The sequence below is a fragment of the Callorhinus ursinus genome, unplaced genomic scaffold (genome assembly GCF_003265705.2).
Source record: "Callorhinus ursinus isolate GAN/ISIS: 27379988/994484 unplaced genomic scaffold, GSC_fseal_2.0 scaffold17, whole genome shotgun sequence".
Classification (NCBI taxonomy): Eukaryota; Metazoa; Chordata; class Mammalia; order Carnivora; family Otariidae; genus Callorhinus; species Callorhinus ursinus.
Genome location: NW_027397079.1, coordinates 17542136 through 17569359, shown reverse-complemented (window position 1 = coordinate 17569359; position 27224 = coordinate 17542136). Strand labels below are relative to the sequence as shown.

The 27224-nt window shown below is 40.3% G+C and overlaps 1 protein-coding gene and 1 long non-coding RNA gene across 4 annotated transcripts in view; one reads left to right on the top strand and one right to left on the bottom strand.

The window, feature by feature from the left end:
- Window positions 1-7223, top strand: part of FAT1 (FAT atypical cadherin 1) — a 125361-nt gene extending 118138 nt beyond the window's left edge. For 2 of the 3 annotated variants that reach the window (XM_073902339.1, XM_073902340.1), the window contains exons 27-28: window positions 4447-4482; window positions 5364-7223. In XM_073902339.1, coding sequence (XP_073758440.1) covers window positions 4447-4482; window positions 5364-5992 — 665 coding nt within the window. In that variant the 3' untranslated portion in view covers window positions 5993-7223. The remainder of the gene's footprint in view (window positions 1-4446; window positions 4483-5363) is intronic. The other variant, XM_025886264.2, reaches the window with a different exon arrangement.
- A 475-nt stretch (window positions 7224-7698) lies between these two features.
- LOC141374348 (uncharacterized) overlaps window positions 7699-27224 on the bottom strand; it is a 248275-nt gene continuing 228749 nt past the window's right edge. Inside the window, exon 3 of the long non-coding RNA XR_012381133.1 lies at window positions 7699-8081. This is a non-coding gene — a long non-coding RNA (uncharacterized lncRNA). The remainder of the gene's footprint in view (window positions 8082-27224) is intronic.

The window sequence follows — 27224 nt, the reverse complement described above, 5'->3', positions numbered from 1 at the left end:
CAGCCCCTTGTACAACCTGCATGAACATCTGCGGGGGAAAAGATTTCAGACATTCCTGATGGGATAGGCATTTGAATTGCAGCAGCTTGTCAGATATAGGGAAGAAAGTATACTGAAGATCTTTTCTCATTAGGGTTTTTTTTGTTTTTGTTTTTGTTTTCACAACAGTAAATGTTCTAGAGGTGGTGTGGGGTTTAAAAAAAAAAAAAAAAAAAATGCTTGCAGCAGCTTTCTTAAGCACAGCCCCCGACCCACACTCCTACTCCTGCACCCCGGGGTGGCGATGCGGTAGTCGGAAATGTTCAGCTCCGGTAGCTCCTTCGCTATTACAAGGTTTTATTTGTCTCTTCCCCCAACTCCCCTGCGGCCCCAGCTCCCATTTGGATCAGAGCGTACTGACTGAGAGCACAGTTAAGAAATTGCTAGTAAGTTTGATTATATTTCTAATGAAGAAAGTCTGACAGTGGGATCTTTGATGCCAGTTATGTTAATCTGATTTCCCTAGGTAAACTGCGTTAATAACCAGCTTTGCCATGTTAACACATACCAGTAGAGAAAATGGTCAATATTCAGTAATAAAATAGTTGTTGGTGGAAATTTTTGCAGCTCAGAATTAGTAAGTTTGACTTTTTTTTTTTTCCCTTAAAAATGTAATGTGTTTAACCATTTCAAATATTTGCTGGAAAGAAATAACTCATTATCATTTATTTCTAAACCCAGAGTAATATAGTTCATAATATATTGCAGTCTTTTTCCAAACTAAAGATGGCCATGAGTTGACTCCATTCATTTCTGATTTCAAGCATGTTACGTGTCGGATCAGAGTTCACCTGTGTTTATTACTCATTACTTAGTGACGGAGTCTGTGAGCATAGCTTTGCTTATTAAACCAAAAGAATAGAATTCTTTCTTCCATTAGGTTTAACTTAAAACAGTAGTGTTGCCAGTTAATGTAACTTATATTTTGGTTCCTAAAATGCTCTTCATAAATACATTTCAGAATCTTGTCAGTGTTTTCCTCGAAACATCGTTCTTCTTAATACTCCTAAATACTTGTAATAAACTGTGGTCCATTAGTTATGAAAGTTAATTTCTGGAAAATGCAGTGTGAGAAAGAAAACATATCCAGGAGTGTTTGTATTTTAATTTTTATCAGTCATAAAGTCTGTTCATTATATTTTTAGTTTTCTGAGGCTTTTGTAACAGATTACCATGAATGTGGTGGCTTAAAACAGGTACATGTATCATCTTACAGTTCCGTAGTTTAGGAGTCCCACCACAGGTCAGTGGGCTCACAGGGAGGTATTGGCAGGGCGACTGTGTTTCTGCCCCCTCTAGAGGAGATACTGCTCCCTGACCTTCCCCAGCTTCTAGAAGCCCGTCTTCTTGCAAAGACAGCATTGCCTCTCTTCAGCCATTCTCCTGTAGTCTTTGCTCCCTCCACCCACAGCTAGGAGAGATTCTGCCCTTTTAAGGACCTTTGTGAATACACTGGGCTCCTACAGACCACTTAGGAAAATCTCCCCCATCTCTAGATCTTTAATCACTTCAGCCAAGTTGGTCCCTTTGCCAGGGATGCTAACACATTCCCCGTCTCCCAGGATTAGATGTAGACATCTTGGAGGGCCATTTTTCAGTTTACCATACGCACACATGTTTATCTTGGCGTAGATGCTTTAAAACAATCTGATCTACAAATAAAAGGGAATTTACCTAGGAAACAGCCAGGCAGACAGTCTGCATTTCTCTGCTGGTATGTTAGCTCCCCAGCTGTTAGCCTGTCTGCAAAAAAGATAAGAAATTTGGAGGTGGGAGCACACGGAACAGAATTAAAGCCAGTTTTGTATTTATATTACATATTTTATCTTCAATTATGTAACGCTTTTTCTTGGAATGTACAAATTCATTAAATAAACCCAGCAGATTGGCTTAGCAAGCACTTTAATGTTTAAACGTGAAGTCTTTTGCCCATGAGATGTTGAAATAAGGATTGTTTTGGCATGACTAGATCTGTAGGTGAGAAAACTTAGAGCTAAAATATGTCTTAAATTACAGTATAATGTGGTTACTTATCCCTTTGATTAATAACAAATATATATAGCTTGATTAGAAAAATGTCTAAGCTATATAATAGCAAGAGTATAGGGGTCGTGCATAATTATATTATGTGTTATGCTGAAGTTTTCACATTTTTAAATTAGGTAGAAATTATATAATATAAAGAAATCCTATGTAACACACTGTTTTCTAACTGAAGATGTTCCTAATTCACTCCTTTTGTACCTTTTTACAAGCTTCCGTAGTGACTGTAGTACACCTTGTCAACGCTGTCGTTGACACGGTGGATGAAGAAGGTACAGTCACCCAAAGTGTGCTGTGTGTTTGTGTGTATAGTGACTGCCACTAGAACAGTGTGCTTCTGCCTTTTGCAGTGTTATAAAGTCGTTTGTGGTTCTGACGGGGTTGAGTACTTTGTGCAGGTGTGTATGTATATTCATCGTCCAGGCACATTACAAAAATATTCTGATGTATGTTGCGTCCTTGTCACTTTTTCCACCCATAGTGAATTTGTGTAGATCCCAGAAATGACCCGTAGGATCTTGACAACTTGGCTTTACATGACACAGTATTAAGAAGCTTAGAAGTCATTCTAGCTAAACATTTTTTTTAAAACCCTCTTCATAGGAATAACACTAACACACAGCTTTTATAATTACCTGAGTGTGATCAAGGATAATGATAGAACATGGCAGAAAGTAATTATTTTCATTATATGGTTTAGTGAAAATTAATATGGAGCTTTTATCTCTCTGTTCAAAATTCTGTGAAAGGGCATTGATCCGCACCAAAAGTTAAATTAAATCAGCCCTTTATTAATGCACTGAAATTTGAGTAATACGTGTAAATTGCACAGCCTAGTAGCTTTTAAACTGTAAATCCCATCCCCAGGAGGGCTTAGAATTTACCTTTTTATACACCATCAAGAGTGCGTTAGGCATAGGGGATCGTCTTTGGGAGGACATGTATGTTTTCAGGATTGAGTTGAGAAGGATGGTTTCGGGATGGGCAGGCCAGGCCGAGGGTTGTACCTTCCTAAGAACAGGTACTGTGTCTTGGTCAATCAGAAAGTAATCTGTATTTTGTCTAGTGGATTTTAGTTATAAATATCGATGGAATTTTAAAAAGCAGAGCTTTAAAACAGTTCTTTCATGGAATTTCCTTCATTGAAAAATAATAGAAACTGTATTTTAAAGTTGAATGCTTGCTTGAATTTTAAGACTCGAGTGCCTCTGGAGTCACAAAGGTTGTCAGTCCTCTCAAAGAAATTACCACATGTTTAGTAGACTTTAAGAACAATTCTGTAGATACACATTGACTGAATACTGGCTTATTCGATTTTTTAGAACGACCATGGTCGTGTCAGTTTTAGCTTTAAATTCCTGGAAGGGAACCATCAATCAGATCCCTTTTGTTCCAAATTTGTTACATGGGTTTTCAGGAACGTTGTAGAATGCATGGAAAGCATTGGTTTTGTTCGGAAAAGCACTGCAGTGACCCTGTTTCTACCATGATTACTACTTTCCAAGAATAAGGATCATGACAGTCCTCAGAGTTCGGGCTCGACCTACATTAGCTGATTTAATCCTCCTAATAAAGGGATTTCTACTCCCCTTTCAAATGTAAGAACCTGAAGCTTAGCCAGGGTAAGCAGCCTGTCCAGGGCCATGGCCCTGACTGACGTGGAATTTACATCTTCTTTCCCGGCCTTCGTGCTGGAGTTCTGTGTTTGACATGGCAGTTCTGAAGGAGCGAGTGGCCTTGCAGATCTGGGGTGGGGACAGGAGTAAGCACAGCCCATGCTCTCTCCCAGGAGAAGGGGACAATGCAATGGGAATGTCAGGTCACATTCAGAATGGGCAAGGTTTGCGGAGAGTTTCTTCTAGCGATTCACGAGTCCCTGCATTGGTGAATTTGTCTGAATGTAACGTACGTTCGAGCGCTGTAATGTGCTGTGAAGTGTGTCTTACTGTAGCTTTAGATGTATTTGGATTCTGTCATCATATTCAGTATCACGAAGGTATCATTTAAGTTCCTATTTACATGTTAGTAGAGCCTATAGACTTTAATTATTCCTAACCAAATTGTGCTTTCAGGTTCAGATTGCCAGAAAAAAGGGAAAAGAAAGTAAATTCATGTTTGAGTTCCCTGGCAAAGTTCATGATCCCGATCTTTTCCTCTCCTCCCCTGTCCCGTTTCATTTGCGCTATGTACATTTCTCAGCCGTTCGGAACTTCCGTAGATCATGGCTTAGAGGCCTGGTCCATGGCTGACTGGGCCTTGATAAACAATTGGCATTGTATTATGTACTGATCTTGATTGCCTTTTCAGCCGTCTTTCTGTTTTAATTATAAATGTTTTCTTTTCTCTCTACTCTGCCACCAAAAGAGTCTTTGGCTGCTCCTGACCTCAGCAAATCAAGAGGTGACTTATGCATGCCAGTTGTTCATTGATACTCACTAAAAAACATTGGTAAAGATTTGACCCAAGGCTGACTTGCTTCACTTGTTTGCTGCAGTAACTAAGTCCAGAGCTGTTTGTACGCTGCACTCTAAACACGTCGCCTCGCCTGTGTGTCAGAGGAGTTCCGTAATCCTTGCCGGGGGAGGGGGAGGCATTCCCACATCGGGAGGTTTTTTTTTTAAAAAAAAAAAAAAACAGCCTAAAATGCCCCTTTGCCCTTGTTAAAGTAACAAAAAAACTGGTTGTTGTAATCGATCAAAAATTGTGCTCTGTGTTTCAGTGTCGGATTGCATTTTGCTTGATTTGGAGGCATGCTTTGTTACATACTTACATTAATATCATTTGTAGTTTTTAGTATAAAGCTTGTATGGTTATAAAGGAATTTTATTTTTTAAATGTTAGCATGTTAAAGATTACTTTTATTACCTTAAACAGTTGCATCAAGTGTTTAAAGGACCAGACTTCTTCACTGTGTCCTGAGCCTGAACGGATACCTTCACGTAGAGCAGTGGGTTCTGAATGACAGGCAGGAGCTGAAGGGCTGATGGGAATCGCTTGTGGAGAGTGCATGTCCTTTAGACGCTAGCACCCTGCTTCTGGTCGGACTTCTGTCTCCTTGAAAGTTAGGTCCCTACATGAAACTTGGTCCCCATTTGGAACTAGAGCCTAGTTCAGAGAGGTTGTCACACTTGCGCGGGGGGAGGCCCTCAAACAATGAGCAGAGGTTTCCACAGGGAAGAAGCCGTGGGAAGCCTTTGCCCTTGTGTTACAGTGAGCTCTTAGCCCACTCTCGCAGTCTCTGGGGAGAAGAGACACTGAAGTCTGTTCTCTTTTCTACCAAGGGTATCACTGGGACACATCGGATTGGATGCCCAGCGTTCCTCTACCAGGTATACAAGAGTTCCCCAATTACGAGGTCATTGACGAGCAGACCCCTCTGTACTCAGCAGACCCAAACGCCATCGACACAGACTATTACCCTGGCGGCTACGACATTGAGAGCGATTTCCCACCACCACCAGAAGACTTCCCCGTGCCTGACGAACTGCCCCCCTTGCCTCCGGAATTCAGCGACCAGTTTGAGTCCGTACACCCTCCCAGAGACATGCCCGCCGCAGGTAGTCTGGGCTCTTCCTCGAGAAACCGGCAGAGGTTCCACTTGAATCAGTATCTGCCCAATTTCTATCCCGTTGATATGTCTGAACCTCAAAAAACAGGCCGCGGCGAGAACAGTACGTGCAGAGAGCCCTACGCCTCCTACCCTCCAGGGTATTCCAGAAACTTTGAAGCTCCTCCTGTAGAAAACATGCCCATGTCTGTGTATACCTCCACGGCCTCCTGCTCTGATGTGTCGGCGTGCTGTGAAGCGGAGTCTGAGGTCATGATGAGTGACTATGAGAGCGGGGATGACGGTCACTTCGAAGAGGTGATGGTCCCTCCGCTGGATGCCCAGCAACACACGCAGGTCTGACGCTCAGACTCCCCCCAAAGTGCCTGGACTTTAACGAACCTGGAGATTATTATATAAATGATCTTCTGCATCATTCTCTGCAGCAGTGCTTCAGTGTTTTTTTTTTTGTTTGTTTGGTTTTTTTTGTGTGTGTGTGTGTGAGCTAAAATGGGCATGGCTGCACTGAATCACGCACCTCTTGACAAGTTAGCCATTTCCGGTGTCCGAACCTACTGTAACGGGAGGGGATTTCCTTTGGCCGTGCCATTTCTGAACACCTGTGTGCATTTACATTGGTCTGTTAAAATTATGAAACGAGAAATCAGCCCTATCATCTTGTTAGCATGATTCATGTATTTATATAGATTTGATTTTAATTTTCCTTTTCTTTGTGTAAATTTTATGTACAGATTTGATTTTTCATAGTTTTCACTAGATTTTCAAAACATATGGTGCATTTGTTTTTGACTGAAATTTGGTGGTGTTAGCGTCATTACCTAGCACCCTGATTTTTTTTTTAATATAACCAGGGTTTCATTCTATGTCCTCTTCCGTTGAAGTATGACATTCCATTAAGACATTTCAATATCAGTCCTTCATTTCTAGCTGTACATAGGAGGGGGAAAGATCTTCTACATGGACATGTCTTAAATGCGTTACTGTATTTTAGAATTATAAACATTTTTCATTACTGGAAAGTGTAATGGGGACCTTCTGCATACCTGTTTAGAACCAAAACCGTCACGACACAGTTTTTATAGTGTCTGTATATTTGTGATGCAACGGTCTTGTAAAGGTTTTTACTGAAAACTACCATTAGCCAGTCTTTCTTACTGACAATAAATTATTAATAAAATAATTTAGTTTTACAGCCTGTTTTTCCTCTGGATTTAGACTCTTGTTTGGGATTCAGTTAAGGAGTTGACAGAGAAGGCTGGATGGATGTAGAGATGTTAGCTCTTTGTGGCCTTAAATGTGAAGGGTCCAGGTGCCCAACCAGGAGTTACTTACAGATGTAGCCACTAGGCGGCAGTGCATGGCTACTCGAGCCTGCTCAGAACTATAGGTGTAAACAGAAAACCACGTTCTTTTATGTTTTTCCAACTAAAACGTCAAGAAAATTTTCCTCTGTACATCTTCTCAGTATTTATTGGGTATCATTTAAAGGCTTCTATGGTCTTCAACCTATGACTTCTATCAAAAACAAAGTATAAAGCATTTTATCTTCTGTAATCAAAGAACACCTCCTACTTGTGTAGGATTTAGTGTGAAATCAAGAAGCTATTTTCCATGTGTATACAGTGAAATCCATCCATCCAACAAATATTTATCTACTATGTGTCAGGCATCCTTAGAACTTCAGAAAGACAGTTTTTTCATTTATCAGATGAGACTAGATACATGGTCTGAGCACCAGAGCTAGTTCTGGTAACGAAAAACCAGCACGCTCATACCTGCTGCAGTAGCCACTTACAACTCCAAGCTGTTTCCTGTTTCCTGGTCATATTGTTAGGTCTCTATATTGTTTCTAGTCACTTTTTTTTTTTTTTTAAGGAATTGTGTATTAATTCGGTGTGATGTTTGAGGAAGGCCATGTAACCTAACCCACCTCCATGTAGTTAACACCCTTACTTTTGGATTAATCCACATACACGGTTCTCATTGTTTTGGTGGTATAAATATTCAATGCTGCGCTAAGTGTAGTATGTGATGTTTGTTTCCATTTACTTCGTTACTTTCCCTTTTTCTGAAACAGTTCCCTGCTTTAATTTTTCTTTTACTTTTTAAAATCTGTGACTCTTTCATTCATTTATCCCAAACACATTTTTTGATCACCTACTATATGTTATTCTTCACGAAAAGACAGAAACTCCCTACCCTGTCCACCCCCTGTCCATGGCCGAGGCAGAAGAGGATACCATTTTTACTTTGATGGCCCAGTGGCACGAAGCGGGGAGGCTGCTGAAAACCACAGGTACCAGCTGCGTGGGGTGATGCCCAGGCTCCTCCCCGCTGCCCCGAGGGCTGCACGGTCAGCACCTCGATGCGAGGAAGCTTTGGTAGAGAGGACTCTGGGAAATCCTGCTCTCCTCTTCCTGTGAGTTGTTTTCTGTGAAAAATAAAGGCGAGTCAGGAACTGGATCCTCCTCACAAAATTAGCTTGAATTCCTATTGAGTTTTCAGCGACTTCATAGAAATGTAGCAGTTAGGTTTGTAATCTGTCAGACCTGGAAAAACTACCCCAACGCCCATCCACCGCCCCCAGCCTTTCTCCAGTTCTGGGTTCCCCTCTGCAGTCTGCGCCTTCTCCCAGCCCACTGACTCGGCTCAGTAACTTTCTGAAGGTCAGCGTGGGCTGCTCATTCTCTTTTGCAGTCTGGCGTTGTGTACTTTGATCGCTCTTCATCAGCAGCATTAGGTTCAATTTCAATTAGTGCACCAGCTGAGAGCAAGTTATTTGTCAGAATTTCATTTCCTCACCAGCAGTTTACTGCCTCTACTGCAAACAGAATAAGCCACTCGGAAAGAATGACAAGTATTTTTTTACCCTCAAGAAAACCTCTGCTTGTATGAACGCTTAGGGAATGAATGCACTTGTCCCCGTGCTGTTAGAAAGTGTGGCCCTGAGAGAGGCTAGGTTTTCAAAGGATGCTAGACATAGAAGACGTGTAACATTTGAATCCAGAGGTCACTGGACCAAATAGATCTTACAAAGAGCTATGAGTGCAGGGTCTCTGTAGGCGAGATGACAAATAGGAGCTCAGTGATTCTAAACCAGAGCCATTATCCAGTTGTCTCAAGGGGTAAAAAGAAATTCCCATAATGTCTAATGATGATTGCTTCAATTCATTGTAATGTTTGTAGATGCCACCTAACAGTTTTAGGATAAGGGAAGAATATAGCAAGAAGAACAAATTAACATCTACGCCGATGGTGTGTCAGCCTCCTCCGGCCTGTCAAAGACTTAGAAGCACAGCCCCACTTCCTTGCCAAATACGGAATACTAGCCCCCCTGCAAACGAGGATTGCAAACATTTTTCGACGATGCTCTCGTGATCTGTGTTTGTAAATAATTACCTTAAATGAGTCTTTTTCTCTTCTTTCAAAGGTAATAATACTCGAAATAGATGCTTTAAGACAAGTTGGAACAAAATAAAATTTTATTTGTAGACTTTACTAAAATTTCTTTAAACCGAATGTGTAAAATGTACAAAGGTTCTCCAACTAAAAAGCTCTTACTGGCTTGAGATCGTTTTTAATAATGATCTCAAATGCTGAGTTTTTACTTCTAATGGGGAATTTCACAAGATTTAAAAATACCCTCCGGTCATTGAAAACCGTGGTCTGACCTTTAATTTCTGTGCCATAATTTTGAGTCACACTGGGGTTCTGGAGATATCCTCACAATGAATGTCAGAGCTGGGTTTGATCTTTGCTGGATTAACAACAGCAACAAACACTGATGTCTGCACCATGCTTTTATTCTAAGAGCTGTGGCTACATAATCCTTACAACCACCATGGACGGGGCGGGGGGAGTATCTCTTATCATTGTTTGCATTTTATGTAAGAGAAACATTTGTCTGTGACGAAGCTGGCAAGCGGTAAGGCCCCATTCGACCTTGGGGGTCTGAGGCCAGAGCCTACCCTCCTGACCAGGACCTGCTGCCCCACCTGGCAGATGCCCTGCTTCCCTCAGGCGGGCCATTCCAGGATCGGACCGCAGTCCCCACCCCTGCTTAGGTAGCTCTGCAACCTCGGGTTTGGTTTAACTCCATGGGCGAGAAGGCACATTTTTAAAACCATGGATCCTCAGAGTATACTCAAAAACTCCCGTGCCTTCCCTTCCAGCATCGGTGGCAGGTGGAGACTGCTGGCTTCTGAGTCACAGACCTCAGTTCAAAGTTGCGCCCTACCACTCGTCAGCTGTATGATGTTAAACCAACTACTTCTATTTATGTTCCTCTACTGAAAAGGAGCAACCAGTAAATACCCTACAGGGGTTCTGTGGAATCAAACCAACAATCTAAATGAGGGTTCTTAGGAGAGCTTATTACATTCCAAACATTCTGCAATTAGTAACTCTGAATCCATCCAGTGACCCTCATTATTCCCACTTTCCAGATCAGGAAACCCAGGCACTAGATAATTTTCTGAAGGTCACTCCACAGGTCAGTGTTCGGACTGAAATTCGAAGCCCTGATTCTGGTCTCAAAGCTCCACCCCCCAGGCCTTCTTTCTGAAGTGTCCCTGAAAGGAGCCAACCTGCAGATGGTGAAGTTCCGGGCACCAGCATTCTGGCACAAAGTCGATGTTCACCAAATGCCTTAACTGCTGTTACTCTTTCCTCCCTCACTGCCATCCCAATCTTCAAGTAGGTATTTTAATAGTTTACTTTTAAAATGTATCATATGAAAGTTTCATATTTTTTAGGGGGGAGGGGCAGAGGGAGAGGAGGAGAAAGACTCCTAAGCAGGTTCCATGCCCAGCACAGAGCCTCACGCAGGGTTCAGTCTCACAACCCTGAGATCATGACTTGAGCCGAAATCAAGATGCTTAACCGACTGAGCCACCCAGGCATCCCTGAGAGTTTCATTTTCTTAGTGCCTTTATAGAACGTGCTGTAATTCAAAGAAGCTTGCTAACCCAGTTTAGATTTGACTAATTGCCTCTAAGCCAAGAGAGGTTTGGCCATTTGCATCTTGCTTGTTTTCTACTAAGTCAGTGCATTCCACATTGGACCCTGGCTGATGTGGGTGCAAGTGAAGTCTCAAGATGCCACTTTCGCTGTCCATTCATCCAAAAGCCGTTTCTGAGTATCTGCTCTAAATGAAGGCCAGAAGCATCATGTTTGCCATTCGGTGAAGGACGAACAAGACTAAGTCTGACGCTTAGGAATGAGATGAGTGTTCAGGGTCAAGTTTACAGCTTACTACCCTGTGTCTTATTTTTCCACCTGCTTCATTTAACAAGATAAAAAAAATACTCTCCATTCACCTGGGATTCAAATAGTGCTCCTGAGGCTCACGTGCCCCTCCTCACACTCTGCCCCTTGTCTCCACCCACCCACCCAATCGTTTACGCATTCGTTCATTCGCTCAAATTATTTTCTGGGTTGCATTAACAAGTATCAGTCTAGTCTACCCTTTGCTATATCCTGCTCACATAAAACTGAAAACTTGCTTAGGAAGTTTCAGGAAAAAAAAAAAAATTCAGGGTGGTCAAGGGTTGTGGGCTACGCAGAAACACACTGAATAAAAACTGACCTATGAAGTTGAACACTCTTTCTCCCAATGCCTAAAACGCCAGAATATGTCAATGCTGAAATAACAGTCACACGTTTAGAGGTAACAGAGTAAATCAAAAGGAGAAATTTGCTGGTGTCTTAAGAGTTTTCTGCACGTTAACTCGAAGCAGAAGAAGCGATCTCTGCCCCGTTTATTTGTACAGCCTCAGCGGGGACAGTAACGGGGGGGGCTAGGGGATTATTCGTCAGTGCTCGGCAGTTAACAGCGGCACAACAAACCCAGCTTCTGCCCTGGGGTTGCCGACGCCAGTGCTCCCCAAAAGGAACCGTGAGCACTCCTTCAGTGACAAGGAGAACGGGCGCGGGGCCGACGCGCGCGCCCTCCAGCCGGGAGTGTTCACGCAGCCCCAGAGCTGGGACGGGGAGCTCCGGGGTGTCACCGTGAAATCACCCGTAACCTGTGCGGGGAGCATTTGCGTGCGGCGGGCTCCGTTTTAGGAGTGGCCCTGCCCAGCGCCCAGCGCATGCGCACTCGCGGCCATGTCAGATGCTTCCCCCCCACCCCGCGTGTGGTAAAACCTCATTTACACAGCCGTACTTTCTGGGTTACTCCTGTTCTGACTTACTGCAATTTCTCACAAGTGCCCAGTAGGTGTTTGCCCTGAAATCGCTCGTGGAATGCAGGCCCGGGTCCTGATACAAGCGGGTGGTGAACCCCTGGAGAAACAGGATCCCCACGCAGATCAAAGGGGCAGAAGCCCCTGGCGCGGGCTGGAAGCTGAGGGCTCGGCCCGCCGGAGAGGAACTCGGGGCTCCCATCAAGGGCCACCTGGACGGAGAGCCGAGCCCACGTCCCTGACGACACTACAGACTGCTTTACCCAGGAAGAGTCTTCAGGACTGCTGTGTGTGGGGAATTGTGCTGGTGTGTCGGTGTTTGCTCCTTTGCACCCATTTTATCGTCATTGTGTTTGAGTGCGGCAGGCAGGATTCAAATCTGTATCTTTGCCTCTCGCACCTAATCCTTTGACGGCAGAAGAAAAAAAAAAAGGTGTTTTAAGGTATTTCGCTCTTGTGTTAATTTTTCCGAAGGTGGCAAGTAAATTTTTAAAAAATGAATGAAGCAATTTCTCACCTTTCCTTGGAGAACAGATCCCTCTCTACCCCTCTGCACTGACAGACCGAGCTCCCTGTTCTGCCCCGTCGACCTCACTCCCTGCCCTGTACATTCGATAATGCTATTCCCCTCTTTTTCAGATGGCACCACACCCATCTTTTCTGCCTATCTCAATCCTTCTATATTCCTACAGTTTGGGGGGGGGGGATGTTTCCTTATTCATTCATTCATTCACTCATTCACTCATTCATTCATTCGTTCGTTCATTCATTCATTCATTCATTCATTCAGTTTTATGCAGCTTTTCCCTTCATCCCTACTACTGGAAATGTTATAATACACACTTTGGAACTTGATCATGAATTGACTGGCATTTTTCTGCCTTCTCAACTTGCCTCCCAAAGACCCAAGAAACACCCAAGTATGGTGCCTCAGACCATAGCTACCCTTGGGGTCTGCAGAGGAGGCCCCTGAGTCAGGAGGGAAGTCTCAGGACTTTCTGGCCAAACCACCCCTCACTTGCCAGTTCCAATTCCAGCTGGTCTGTTGTCATACAAGCACCTACCTTTCCTGTTAACTCCACTGATTTCCAGCCGAAATCATGGGGTACCTTTATTTTATAACCCCCACCATGGTGCGTGTAGTTACTATTCTGTTGTGTATTTTCACACACATCCCCAAGAAAACTTCAACTATCCCTAATATTCCTTGAACTATTTCTTTTCTTCTGCAAGCAATATTTCTCTTGTCTTAGTATGAAATGAAACTTTGTGAATTACATAAAGTAATGGTAAAAAAGTTATGTCTTTAAGGGTATATTTAGCTCTTGAAATTAGGATACAGGTACATTTAGTGAAAATATATATACTCTAAATAAAATGTAAATTCTTGTGTTGTTTACATCTTCTAGACTACTTAACTGTAACGTTCTTCTTAGAGCAGGCCAGGAAATAAAACCCATATTATCTATTATAATGTAACTTAAAAATTCTTTGAAAAAATATACTTCCTCCTCCTTGTTATTAACTGGAGAAATGTAGAGAAAATGTCTCATGACTTGAGGGTGACAAATGCATTAAAAATCCATTAGTCTGACAAATAGCAATGCTTTTTTCTGATAAATTAGAAGTTTCCAAATATGATGAAAGACATAATTTCATGGAAATTACATCATCTTAAAGCCAGCAGGCAATAATGGAATCATTTATTTTCTCATTTTATTCAACAAATAATTCTCGGTGTCTACTGTAGGCCAGATGCTGTGCTCAGTCTTGGGGATGCAACCGAAAACAAGCCCCAGGCCCAGCTTAACAGCCTTGTGGTGGGATTCCAGCAAGTAAACAGGTACAGTATGGCTTGTGGTAAGTATTAGGATACAGAGCATACTCTGATCTGCAGAAGCACAAAGGAGGAAAGCATAAGCCAGACGTGGGGCCTGACCTCATGGGGAGCGCAAAGCGATTCCAGAGAAGGGTGTGGAAGGAGCATTCCATGCAGAAGGAATGTGTGGGAAACAGGAAGTGGGTAATAGGATGTTTGAGGAATGGGAGAAAGTTCAAGTGTTGGAGGGTGGACCAGATGCCCTGGCTGAAGGAAAGGATGGTTAGGAAGGTCAAGGCTGGGAAGGCCAAGGTCAAGGAGCAAGGGGCATCGTTGAAGGGTGGCCCAGTCTGAGTTAGCCCTTGTCTGTAGGGCTGCTTTGAGTGGACTCCTTATGTGTGTGGTTTTGGACACCACTCACTTTCTGACGGGGCTGTTAGAGTCTGGGGAATCCACCCCCTGGCTCTTTCCCTTTGGGGATTTCCCGTTCTTTGCCTATTCATGGTTTCCCAGCTTCCCTCTCCTCATCCCCAGTCAGAAACACTGTGGGGTTTTCCATATGCACCACACCCACCGCACTGTGTCGGGGGAGAGAGAGAGCCATCTATGCCACTCTGTTCATCTATTGATTACATTGATTTATCAAAACCCCAATTATAGGAGGTTTAGGTTTTAAATGTTACAAACAATGCTGTGAGGAACAACCATGTGTCCATACATATTTGAACATGTGTCCAATTATTTTCTATTAGTGGAATTACTGGGTCAAATGGGTATGCAGTCTTAAGACTTACATGTAGTGCACAGGAATGCTTTTTCTCAGATTTTAATATTTTTTTGATCATACTTGGAACTACCATTCCTCTTAATGTTTTCAAAAGTAGTAGCTGTAATGGTAACTTCCCATACATTTGATTTTTGTTTTCTCAGAGAGGCTGCATATATGTTTTTAGTTTTTAATTCTCTAATTACATCCTTTAAATATATTTCCATCATTTTTCTTATTTGAAAAAATCCTCTATATAATTAAGGTCATTGATATTTTGTATGATAGGTTGCAAACCATTTCCCTGGTCTCTCTGGCTTTTACTTATTCATGGCATTTTTTTTTTTTTTTTAAACAGAAGAACTTTTAACTTTCGTGCAGTCAAATCTATCCTGGCTGAGAAACACTACCTCTGAATAACAAGGGTGGATGCTTTGGAGCCTGAGATACCAAAATACAAATCCTGCCTCTATCCCTTATTAGCTATGGGCCTTTGGTGCACCACAAGACCTTCTAGAGCCACCAGTCTCTCGTGCCATAAAATACTCCCAGCAATGCCCAGCCTTCTAGGACCACTAACACATTGTGTGGGATAATGCATGGAGAATACTTATTCCAGAGCTGGAACATGCTAAGTGTGCAGCAAACAGTAGCTACTACTGTTCTTTCTATGGTGATGAGTATTTTCTGTCCTATCTTCTTTTCCATGCCAGAGTTCTTTCCACACCAAGGTTACATAAGTATTTACCTACATTTTATTTTGTTTTTTAACCTATATTTTATTTTTTTACCTACATTTTCTTTAAATGAATCTTTGTTTTTATATTCTGAGCCTCCCCCACTGAGGTGAAACATTAACCTTATCAAACCTTTATCTTGTACTGTCCTTCAATTGCTGAGGACGTTCACCTGCTTTCGGTTATTGTAACTTTTAATGGACGTTTTAATATTGGCAACTAAGACCCTTTCCCCCTCATTTGTTCAAATCCTTTTTGCTACACTTTCTTTCAAGGAACTTCACTTTTTTTTTTTTTAATCTCTATTGGTATTTTTGTTGGGCTGGCAAAAAGTATTCGGGAAATTAATTTTCAGGCTTCCAATCCAGGAACATGGTGTGACTCTCCCCTTGTAGTTTTCTTTCATGATTCTAAGTGAAGTTTTGAGTTTTTTAAAAAAATTTTACACATTGCCCTGCACACTGCTAATGAAGCCAGTTTCTAGTAATTGTACACTGATTACTATTATATATCAGATCTTCTCATTATGTGCTCTCATTTTTCCTGGAATTTAAGAACGTACATACACTCCTATCTGCAAATATTGATTTTTACATTTTTCTCTTTTAATATCTTTTCATTATCAGAAACACAATGCTAAATAGGTGTGATGTTAGCAGGCATTACTTCTCCTTCCCAACTTAAAGGAAAATAACTCTCACATTTCTAAGATAGACATTATTTTGAAATATTCTTTAGAGTATTCACTCTGTTCTTATTGAAGTTATAGAAACTTTCAAAAACTGGGAGTGGATAGGGAATTTTTAAATCCATTTTAGCATGTATTAAGATGATCGTGTGGTTTATCTCCTTTATCTATCCATATGGTAACTTATATTAATATATTTTATGCTCTACAAACCCTGGGTTTCTGGAATTAACCCCATTTGGCCGTAATAAACTATTTTTGTAAATAATTTTGTAAAATAATTTTGTATATAATTGTAAATAAAATGGAGTCACCACTCCATTCTAACTGCAAGTAAAAAATCTAAACAAGAGGAAAAATCAGCAACTCTTCCTAGAGCCATAAGAGAAGTGAGGGCACAGGCAAACTAATGCCCCCAAAATTGAAGAGAGAGAGAGGTGGATACAGAGTATCACAACTCAGCAGAGCAGAAACCCACCAGCTGCAACAGGAAAATCTGAACTGTAATTGAATTAGTAGAGGCTCAGTGTGGACAAGTCTGAGAGTTAAAAACTCCAGAAGGACTCAATTACAGAGGGCACCCACACTTCTGTGAGTTTCCCTCTGGGAGTCCTTCCAGGCCCTCACAGAGAGTATCACAGAAAAATTCTCTACTGCTTCCAACAGGCCGAGGGAAAAAAAAAAAAACCAAAACAACATTTTGAGATAGGCCAGAGCATTCTGTTCTTCTTAACAAGGCCTGCCCTCAGGAGAAACTGTTTAACCAGATTCTAAGCCCCTGTGGTTTTTATCAAAGCCTAACCTACCTGGGGGGAGAGAAATACCCAACTCCAGCCAGCTCTAGACTTCTACATGGGGGAAAGGAAATACAAATCCACAATCCCTTCAGGCCATCCTGTCCCACAAAAGGTTGGGGAACGTGAAAAGCATGAGTGAAGTTCACAGTTCAGGGGTGCAGGCTCACTAACAGCCCTAATCAGAGGCCTATAGAACACTTCCCTCCTTTCACACCTTACCGCTACATTATTAAAGGCCTATTTACCACAGTTCCTTTTCTCTATTGGATAAAACAGATCATGTCCACCTTTGAACAAAAAAGTACAAGGCATACTAAAAAGCAAATCCAGCTTGAAGAGAAGAAGCATCAGAAATAGAGCCAGAGATAGCAGGAATGCCGGAATTATCAGATCAGAATTTTTTTAAGACTATGATTAATATGCTAACAGCTTTAATGGAAAAAGGAGGCAACACATGGATAATGTAGGCACAGAGATGGAAATTCTAAGAAAGAATAGAAAAGAAACGCTAACAATCAAAACCACTGCGATAGAAATGGAGAATGTCCTTGATGGGGTCATTAGTAGACTGGACATGACTGAGGAAAGAATCTCTGAGTTTGAGGATATGACAAGAGAAAATTCTAAAATGGAAAAGCAAATAGAAAAAAAAATCCTGAAAAAAACCAGAATGTCCAAGAACTGTAAGTTACTTACAAAAGGCATAACATATGTGTAATGAGAATATCAGAAGGAAAAAAAAGACAAAGAAACAGAAACAATATCTGAAGCAGTAATGACTGAGAATTTCCCCCAAAATAATGTCAAACACCAAACTACAGATCTAGGAAACTTGGAGAACAGCAAGCAGGATAAGTGCAACCCCCGCCCCACAAACCCCACTCCCCCCCATCAGAAATAAGGAAACAACAACAACCCCCCTGCCCCCAATATCTGGGCATATTATATCCAAACTGCAGAAGATTAAAGATAAAAAGAGGAGAAAAAATGTCTTGCCTATAGAGGATCAAATATAACAATTACATCTGACTTTTCAGAAACCATGTAAGCAAAAAGAGAGTAAAGGGAAATATTAGAAGTTTGAGAGAAAAAACCACCAACCTAGAATTCTGTACCCTGAGATATTATTCTTTAAAGGCAAAGGCAAAGGCAAAATGAAGACTTTCTCAGACAAGCAAAGAGTGAGGGAATTTATTGCCAGTAGACTTGCCTTATAAGAAAAGTTAAAAGACATTCTTTAGAGAGAAGGATAATATAGGTCAGAAACTTGGATCTACCTAAAGAAGAGTATCCAATAATGAATAAAGATAAAATAACTTTTTTATTATTCTTAATTGATCTAACAGATTACAGTTTGCTCAAAATAATAAGAGCAACCATGTATTTGATTATGTATGCTTATGTACATGTATTACTTATGTATACTTATATCTAAGTAAAATGAATGACAGCAATGATACAAAGGATGGGAGGGAGAAATTAGAAATATTTTGTTATTATAAAGTACTTACACTACCCATGAAGTGGTATTGTGTTATTTTAAAGTGGACTTGGATTATTTTTTTTTAAGATTTTATTTTTTTTATTTGAGACAGAGAGAGAGAGAGCACAATGGGAGGAGGGGGTAGAGGGAGAGGGAGAAGCAGAAAGCAGACTCCCCACTGAGCAGGGAGCTGGATGAGGGGCTCGATCTCAGGACCCTGAGATCATGACCTGAGCCAAAGGTAGATGCTTAACTGACTGAGCCACCCAAGTGCCCTAAGGATTAGTTATAAATGTACATTGCAAACTCTCAGACAACCACTAAAAAAAGTAAAAAAAAAAAAAAAAGGAATTGATATGCTAAGAAAGGAGAAAATGAAATCACATAAAATGTTCAACTAAAACAAAAGACAGAAAAAAAAGTAAATGACAAAGGTAGGAACAAAGGGCAAATGCAAAAAATAGAAAAACCATAATGAATATGGTAGATATTAATCCAACCGTATCAATAATCACCTTGAACATATATGGTTTACCACTTAAAAGAGATTGTCAGAGAGGATCAAAAAAAAGCCCACTTTAAATATAAGGACATATATAGATCAAAATTAAAGGGATGAGGAAAGATATATCATGCTAACACTAATCAAAAGGAAACAGGAGTAGCTATATTAATTTTAGACAGAGCTGACTTCAGAGTTTTGAGGGATAAGGAGGGGCATTACATAATGATAAAGGGTTTAACTGTTAACAATCCTTAACATGTATGCACCTAACAAGAGAGTCTCAAAATACATGAGGCATAAACTGATAAAACTAGAGAAATAGATGAATCTACTATTATAGTTGGAGACTTTAAACATTTTTCTATCAGAAATGGACAGATCCAACATGCAGAAAATGAGTAAGGACATTTTTGAACTTAAGAGCACAATTAATCAACTAGATATAATTGACATCTACAGATTACATCATCCAACAAGAGCACATTACACATTCTTCTCAAGTTCACGGGGAAAGTTTACCAAGTTAGACCACATTCTGGGTCATAAAATACACCTTAACAAACTTAAGAGAATAGGAATCATACATTATCTACTCTCAGACCACAATGAAATTAAACCAGACATTAATAATAGAAAGATAGCTGGAAAATCTCTAAATACTTGGAGATTAAGCAGTACATTTCTAAATAACACATGGGTCAAAGAAGAAATCCCACAAGCAATTAAAAATAATTTTAAATAAAAAGGAAAACATCAAAATTTGTGGAATATGCTGAAAGGAGTGCTTAGAGGGTAATTTATAGTATATATGTGGGATAAACCCCAGGTATATATAAGCCTGGTTCAACATCTGAAAATCAATTAATGTAATCTGCCGCAGCAATAAGCTAAAAAAGAAAAATCAATCACATCAATAGATGCAGAAAAAGAATTTGACAAAATCCATTACCCATTAGGGATAAAAACTCAGTAAACTATGAATAGAAAGAACTTTCTCTACTTGATAAAGAATATTTACAAAAAAGCTACAGCTAACATCATACTTAATGGTAAGAAACCCAAAGTTTTTCCACTATGATGGGAACAACACAAGGATATGACCTCTTACCACTGCTTTTCAACATTATACTGGAAATTATAGCTAATTCAGTAAGACAAGAAAAGGAAATAAGAGGTATATAGACATGATAGTCTGTACTTTTTTCACAGATGACATGATCGTCTATGTAGAAAACCCAAAAGAATACACACACCAAAAAATGCCTGGAACTAATAAGTGGTTATAGCAAGGTTGCAGACTACAAGGTTAAATTGCTTTCCCACATACCAGTAAGGAACAAGCAAAATTTGAAATAAAAAAAATACTTTACCATTTCCATTAGTGCCACTAAAAAAAGAAACAGGTATAAATCTAAAAAAATATGTGCAACACCTATATGAGAAAAATTATAAAACTGTAGTGAGAGGCATCCAAGGAGAACTTAAAAAATGGAGACATAGTCTGTGTTTGTACATTAGAAAACTCAATATTGTCAAGATGTCAGTTTCCCACCTTTATCTATAGAGTCAACGCAGTGTGAATCAAAATCCCAGCAAGTTATTTTGTGTCTGTGGACACATCAGTTCTAACATTTATACAGAGAGGCAAAAGATAGATTAACGGAGAAGAACAAAGTATTAACGGAGAAGAACAAAGTCAGAGGAATGGCACTTACCTGACTTCAAAACTTGCCAAAGAGCTACAGTAATCAAGACAGTGTGGTATTTGTGAAAGAAGAGACAAGTAAATAAATGGAATAGAACAGAGATCCCAGAAATAGACCCACAAATACAGTCAACTGACCTTTGAGAAGGAGCAAAGGCAAGATATAGTGGGACAAAGACAGTCTTTTCAACAAATGGTGCTGGAGCAACTGGACATCCACCTGCAAGTACACAGACTTCATGCCTTTCACAAAGTTAACTCAAATGGATCACAGACCTGAATGTAAAATGCAAAACTCTAAGACTTCTAGAAGATAACATGGGAGAATACCTCAGTGACCTTGGGTGTGGAGCCAACTTTTTGGATACAACACCAAAGACATGATCCCTGAAAGAAATAACTGATAAGGCATATGTCATTAAAATTAAAAATTTCTGCTCTGTGAACAACTACATGAAGAGAATGAGAAGATAAGCCACAGACTGGAAGAAAATATATGCAAAAGACTCATCTGATAAAGGGCTGTTGTCTAAAATACACAAATAATACTTAAAACAGTCAGAAAACAAATAATGTGTTCTAAAAAATGGGCAAAAGACCAGAATAGATACCTCACTAAAGAAGACACACAGATGACAAGTCAACATATGAAAAGATTTTCAACATCATATATCACTAGGGAACTGCAAATTAAAACAACTTAAGATACAACTACACACCTACTGGAATGACCCAAATCTGGAACACTGACAATGCCAAATGCTGATGAAGATGTGGATTCATCACTTGGGAGGGGGCGCTGCGGGGAAGGAAAATGGTACAGCCACTTTGGAAGACAGTTGGGTGGTTTCTTACAAAACTAAACATACTCTTAACATACACTCCAGCAATGGTGCCTCTTGGTATTTACCCACAGGAGCTGAAAACTTATATCCATACAAAACCTGCACATGGATATTCAGAGAAGCTTTATTCTTCATTGCCAAAATTTGGAAGCAATGAAGATGCTCTTCATTAGGTGAACGGATAAATAAACTATGGTACATCCAGACAATGGAATATTATTCAGCACTAAAAAGAATGAGCTATTAAGCCATGAAAAGGCATTGAAGAGACTCAAAAGTAGATTACTAAGTGAAAGACGCCAAACTGATAAGGCCCCATACTGTATGATACCAACCAGAGGACATTCAGGAAAAGCCAAAAACTATGGAGACACTAAAAAGGTCAGTGGTCTTGTTGTTGGTGTATAGGAATGCCACTGATTTCTGGGCATTGATTTTATATCCTGCCACTTTACTGAATTCCTGTATGAGTTCTAGCAGTTTTGGGGTGGAGTCTTTTGGGTTTTCCACATAAAGTATCTTATCATCTGCAAAGAGTGAGAGTTTGACTTCTTTTTTGCCAATTCAGATGCCTTTTATCTCTTTTTGTTGTCTGATTGCTGTGGCTAGAGCTTCTAATACTGTGTTGAATAGCAGTGGTGAGAGTGGACATCCCTGCCGCGTTCCTGACCTTAGGGGGGAAGCTCTCAGTTTTTCCCCATTGAGAATGATATTCGCTGTAGGTTTTTCATAGATGGCTTTTATGATATTGAGGTATGTACCCTCTATCCCTATACTCTGAAGAGTTTTGCTCAAGAAAGGATGCTGTACTTTGTTAAATGCTTTTTCTGAATCTATTGAGAAGATCATATGGTTCTTGTTCTTTCTTTTATTAATGTATTGTATCACACTGATTGATTTGCAGATGTTGAACCAAGCTTGCAGCCCAGGAATAAATCCCACTTGCTCGTGGTGAATAATCCTTTTAATGTACTGTTGGAGCCTATTGGCTAGTATTTTGGTGAGAATTTTTGCATCCATGTTCATCAAGGATATTGGTCTGTAATTCTCCTTTTTGATGGGGTCTTTGTCTCGTTTGGGGATCGAGGTAATGGTGGCCTCATAAAATGAGTTTGGAAGTTTTCCTTCCATTTCTATTTTTTGGAACAGTTTCAGAAGGATAAGTATTAATTCTTCTTTAAATGTTTGGTGGAATTCCCCTGGGAAGCCATCTGGCCCTGGGCTTTTGTTTGTTGAGAGATTTTTGATGACTGCTTCAATTTCCTTAGTGGTTATAGGTCTGTTCAGGTTTTCTATTTCTTCCTGGTTCAGTTTTGGTAGTTTATACATCTCTAGGAATGCATCCATTTCTTCCAGATTATCTAATTTGCTGGCATATAGTTGCTCATAATATGTTCTTATAATTGTTTGTATTTCTTTGGTGTTGGTAGTGATCTCTCCTCTTTCATTCATGATTTTATTTCTTTTGCACAGCAAAAGAAACAGTCAACAAAACCAAAAGACAACTGACAGATTGGGAGAAAATATTTGCAAATGACGTATCAGATAAAGGGCTAGTATCCAAAATCTATAAAGAACTTATCAAACTCAACACCCAAAGAACAAATAATCCAATCAAGAAATGGGCAGAAGACATCCAAATGGCCAACGGACACATGAAAAAGTGCTCAACATTGCTCGGCATCAGGGAAATCCAAATCAAAACCTCAATGAGATACCACCTCACATTCTTTCAGTTGTCTTTTGGTTTTGTTGACTGTTTCTTTTGCTGTGCAAAAGCTTTTTATCTTGACGAAGTCCCAACAGTTCATTTTTGCCCTTGCTTCCCTTGCCTTTGACGATGTTTCTAGGAAGAAGTGGCTGCGGCTGAGGTCGAAGAGGTTGCTGCCTGTGTTCTCCTTTAGGATTTTGATAGACTCCTGTCTCACATTTAGGTCTTTCAAACATTTGGAGTCTATTTTTGTGTGTGGTGTAAGGAAATGGTCCAGTTTCATTCTTCTGCATGTGGCTGTCCAATTTTCCCAACACCATTTGTTGAAGAGACTGTCTTTTTTCCACTGGACATTCTTTCCTGCTTTGTCAAAGATTAGTTGACCATAGAGTTGAGGGTCCATTTCTGGGCTCTCGATTCTGTTCCATTGATCGATGTGTCTGTTTTTGTGCCAGTACCATACTGTCTTGATGATGACAGCTTTGTAATAGAGCTGGAAGTCCGGAATTGTGATGCCACCAGCTTTGCTTTTCTTTTTCAACATTCCTCTGGCTATTCGGGGTATTTTCTGGTTCCATACAAATTTTAGGATTATTTGTTCCATTTCTTTGAAAAGAGTGGATGGTATTTTGATAGGGATTGCATTGAATGTGTAGATTGCTCTAGGTAGCATTGATATCTTTACAATATTTGTTCTTCCAATCCATGAGCATGGAATGTTTTTCCATTTCTTTGTGGCTTCCTCAATTTCTTTCATGAGTATTTTATAGTTTTCTGAGTACAGATCCTTTGCCTCTTTGGTTAGATTTATTCCTAGGTATCTTATGGTTTTGGGTGCAATTGTAAATGGGATTGACTCCTTAATTTCTCTTTCTTCTGTCTTGTTGGTTTATAGGAATGCCACTGATTTCTGGGCATTGATTTTTTATCCTGCCACTTTACTGAATTCCTGTATGAGTTCTAGCAGTTTTGGGGTGGAGTCTTTTGGGTTTTCCACATAAAGTATCATATCCTCTGCAAAGAGTGAGAGTTTAACTTCTTCTTTGCCAATATGGATGCCTTTTATTTCTTTTTGTTGTCTGATTGCTGTGGTTAGGACTTCTAATACTATGTTGAATAGCAGTGGTGATAGTGGACATCCCTGCTGCGTTCCTGACCTTAGGGGGGAAGCTCTCAGTTTTTCCCCATTGACAATGATATTCGCTGTGGGTTTTTCATAGATGGCTTTTATGATACTGAGGTATGTACCCTCTATCCCTATAGTCTGAAGAGTTTTGATCAAGAAAGGATGCTGTACTTTGTCAAATGCTTTTTCTGCATCTATTGAGAGGATCATATGATTCTTGTTCTTTCTTTTATTAATGTATTGTATCATGTTGATTGATTTGTGGATGTTGAACCAACCTTGCAGCCCAGAATGGGAGACAATATTTGCAAATGACATAGCAGATAAAGGGCTAATATCCAAAATCTATAAAGAACTTCTTAAACTCAACACCCAAAGAACAAATGATCCAATCTAGAAATGGGCAGAAGACATGAACAGATATTTTTCCAAAGAAGATGTCCAAATGGCCAACAGACACATGAAAAAGTGCTCAACATTGCTTGGCATCAGGGAAGTCCAAATCAAAACCTCAATGAGATATCACCTCACACCAGTCAGAATGGCCGAAAATAACAAGTCAGGAAACCAGAGATGTTGGCGGAGATGCGGAGAAAGGGGAACCCTCCTACACTGTTGGTGGGAAGGCAAGCTGGTGCAGCCACTCTGGAGAACAGTATGGAGGTTCCTCAAACAGTTGAAAATAGAGCTACCATATGATCCAGCAATTGCACTACTGGGTATTTACCCCAAAGATACAAATGTAGGGATCCGAAGGGGTACGTGCACCCCGATGTTTATAGCAGCAATATCCACAATAGCCAAACTGTGGAAAGAGCCAAGATATCCATCGACAGATGAATGGATAAAGATGTGGTGTGTATATATATACATACACACCCACACAGACACACACACACACACACACACACACACACACACACACACACGGAATATTATGTAGCCATCAAAAGGAATGAGATCTTGCCATTGGCAACGATGTGGCTGGAACTGGAGGGTGTTATGCTGAGCGAAATAACTCAATCACAGAAAGACATGTATCATATGACCTCACTGATATGAGGAATTCTTAATCTCAGGAAACAAACTGAGGGTTGCTGGAGTGGTGGGGGGTGGGAGGGAGGGGGTGGCTGGGTGATAGACATTGGGGAGGGTATGTGCTATGGTGAGCGCTGTGAATTGTGTAAGACTGTTGAATCACAGATCTGTACCTCTGAAACAAATAATACATTATATGTTTAAAAAAAAAAAGAAGAAGAAGAAGATAGCAGGAAGGGAAAAATGAAGGTGGGGAAATTGGAGGGGGAAATGAACCATGAGACACTATAGACTCTGAGAAACAAACTGAGGGTTCTAGAGGGGAGGGTGGTGGGGGGATAGGTTAGCCTGGTGACGGGTGTTAAAGAGGGCACGTTCTGCATGGAGCACTGGGTGTTATGCACAAACAATGAATCATGGAACACTACCTCAAAACCCAATGATGTAATGTATGTTGAGTAACAGAACATAATAAAAAAAGATAAAAAGGTCAGTGGTTGTGAGGGATGAAGAGAGGGAGGGAAGAACAGGCAAAGGACAGAGGATTCTTAGGCAGTGGGCATATTATAATGGTGGATACCTGTCATTATACAACTGTCCAAACCCACAGAATGTAGAACACCAATAATGAACCCTGATGTAAACTATGACTTCAGACAACAATGATGAGTCAGTGTGGGTTCACAGATTGTCACAAATGTACCACCGTGGTGTGGGATGTAGTTAGTGGGGGAGAATGTGCATGTGTGGGGATGGGGGTATATGGGAAATTTCTGTACTTTCTCTCAATTTTGCTGTAAGCCTAAAATTGTTCTAAAAAATAAAATTTATTAATTAAAAACCCTCTTATTCAACTCACTTAATGTATCAATTTCTAAATTCCTTCCTCAATGCTCTCCTTTTTTGTGGACTCTGCATTTCACTTCTGCATCTCACATCTGCATCCACAACCCATGCTGCCATTTGGAGGGTCAGGACTGTGTTTTGAGCATAGAGCCACGTATGTAAAGTATTTCCTGAACAAGTACATTAATGAATGCAAGGGAACTGACTTAACTCAAGACTTTCCTGCTCAGGCACGGATACAGGAGAGATCTAAAAGGGAAAGTGGAAGCTGTAGTACCCTGGGATAGGTGGGGATTTATTTATTTCCTCGGTAAGTACCATACCAGTCTTTGGCTGCTTTACTGAAAAGTTCCAGGCTGCCCTTGTCTTGCCACACTTCAAATTCTTTTGGAATGATTTCCAAGACCTGGTGGCTGGTAGTTACATATTGAGGTTGCAGATTTCCTGGACACCTTCAATGATCAAACGGAATTGTTTTTAAAAGCTATAGGGTGACAACTTGGGGCTAGAACTTACAACTCTAAGATCAAGAGTTGCATACTCCACTGACTGAGCCAGCTAGGCGCCCCCAATCTCACAAATTTAATATTGAACAAAAGAAGGTGGACACAAAAGCAAACATTTATGTATGTATGGATTCACCACATAAAGTTCTCAAGGTGGCAAAACCGATGTTTGCTGTTAATAGCCAAAGAAGTAGAAACAAATGTCCATCATCTGATGGACAGATAAGTAAATGTGGTATATCCATACAATGGAGTATCACGTGGCAATAAACAAGAGGGAGTACCAATAGATGCTTCACCATCCACAAACCTTGAAAACATCTTGCTATGTGAAAGATGCCTGTCGCAAAGTACCACATATTGTAGGGTTCCATTTATATGAAATGTCCAGATAGGCAAATCCATTGAGACAGAAAATGGTTTTCTAGGTCAGGGAGGGCTGGGAAGAAATGGGGAGTAATAGCCAATGGATACTGAATTCGGTGGGGGGGGGGTAATGAAAATGTTCTAAAACTGATTATGATGATGATCACATGACTCTGAATCCAACAACGGACGAATTGTATGGCATGTGAAATGTATCTCTATAAAGCTATTATTTTAAAAAAATAGAGAGGGCATTGTAAATAAAAAGTAAAAAAAGCCTCAAAAAGTGTCATTTATATCAAATTTGCGTATATAAGTACTAGTTTTTTATTAGCATTGTGGAGTTTTTAAACTTATCTGAATATATGCGTTGGGTTAACATGTACATGTTTTAAACAGATGAGTGTGTTGGTGTCCATATTAAAAAGATCTTCAGTTCATAAAAAAGGGG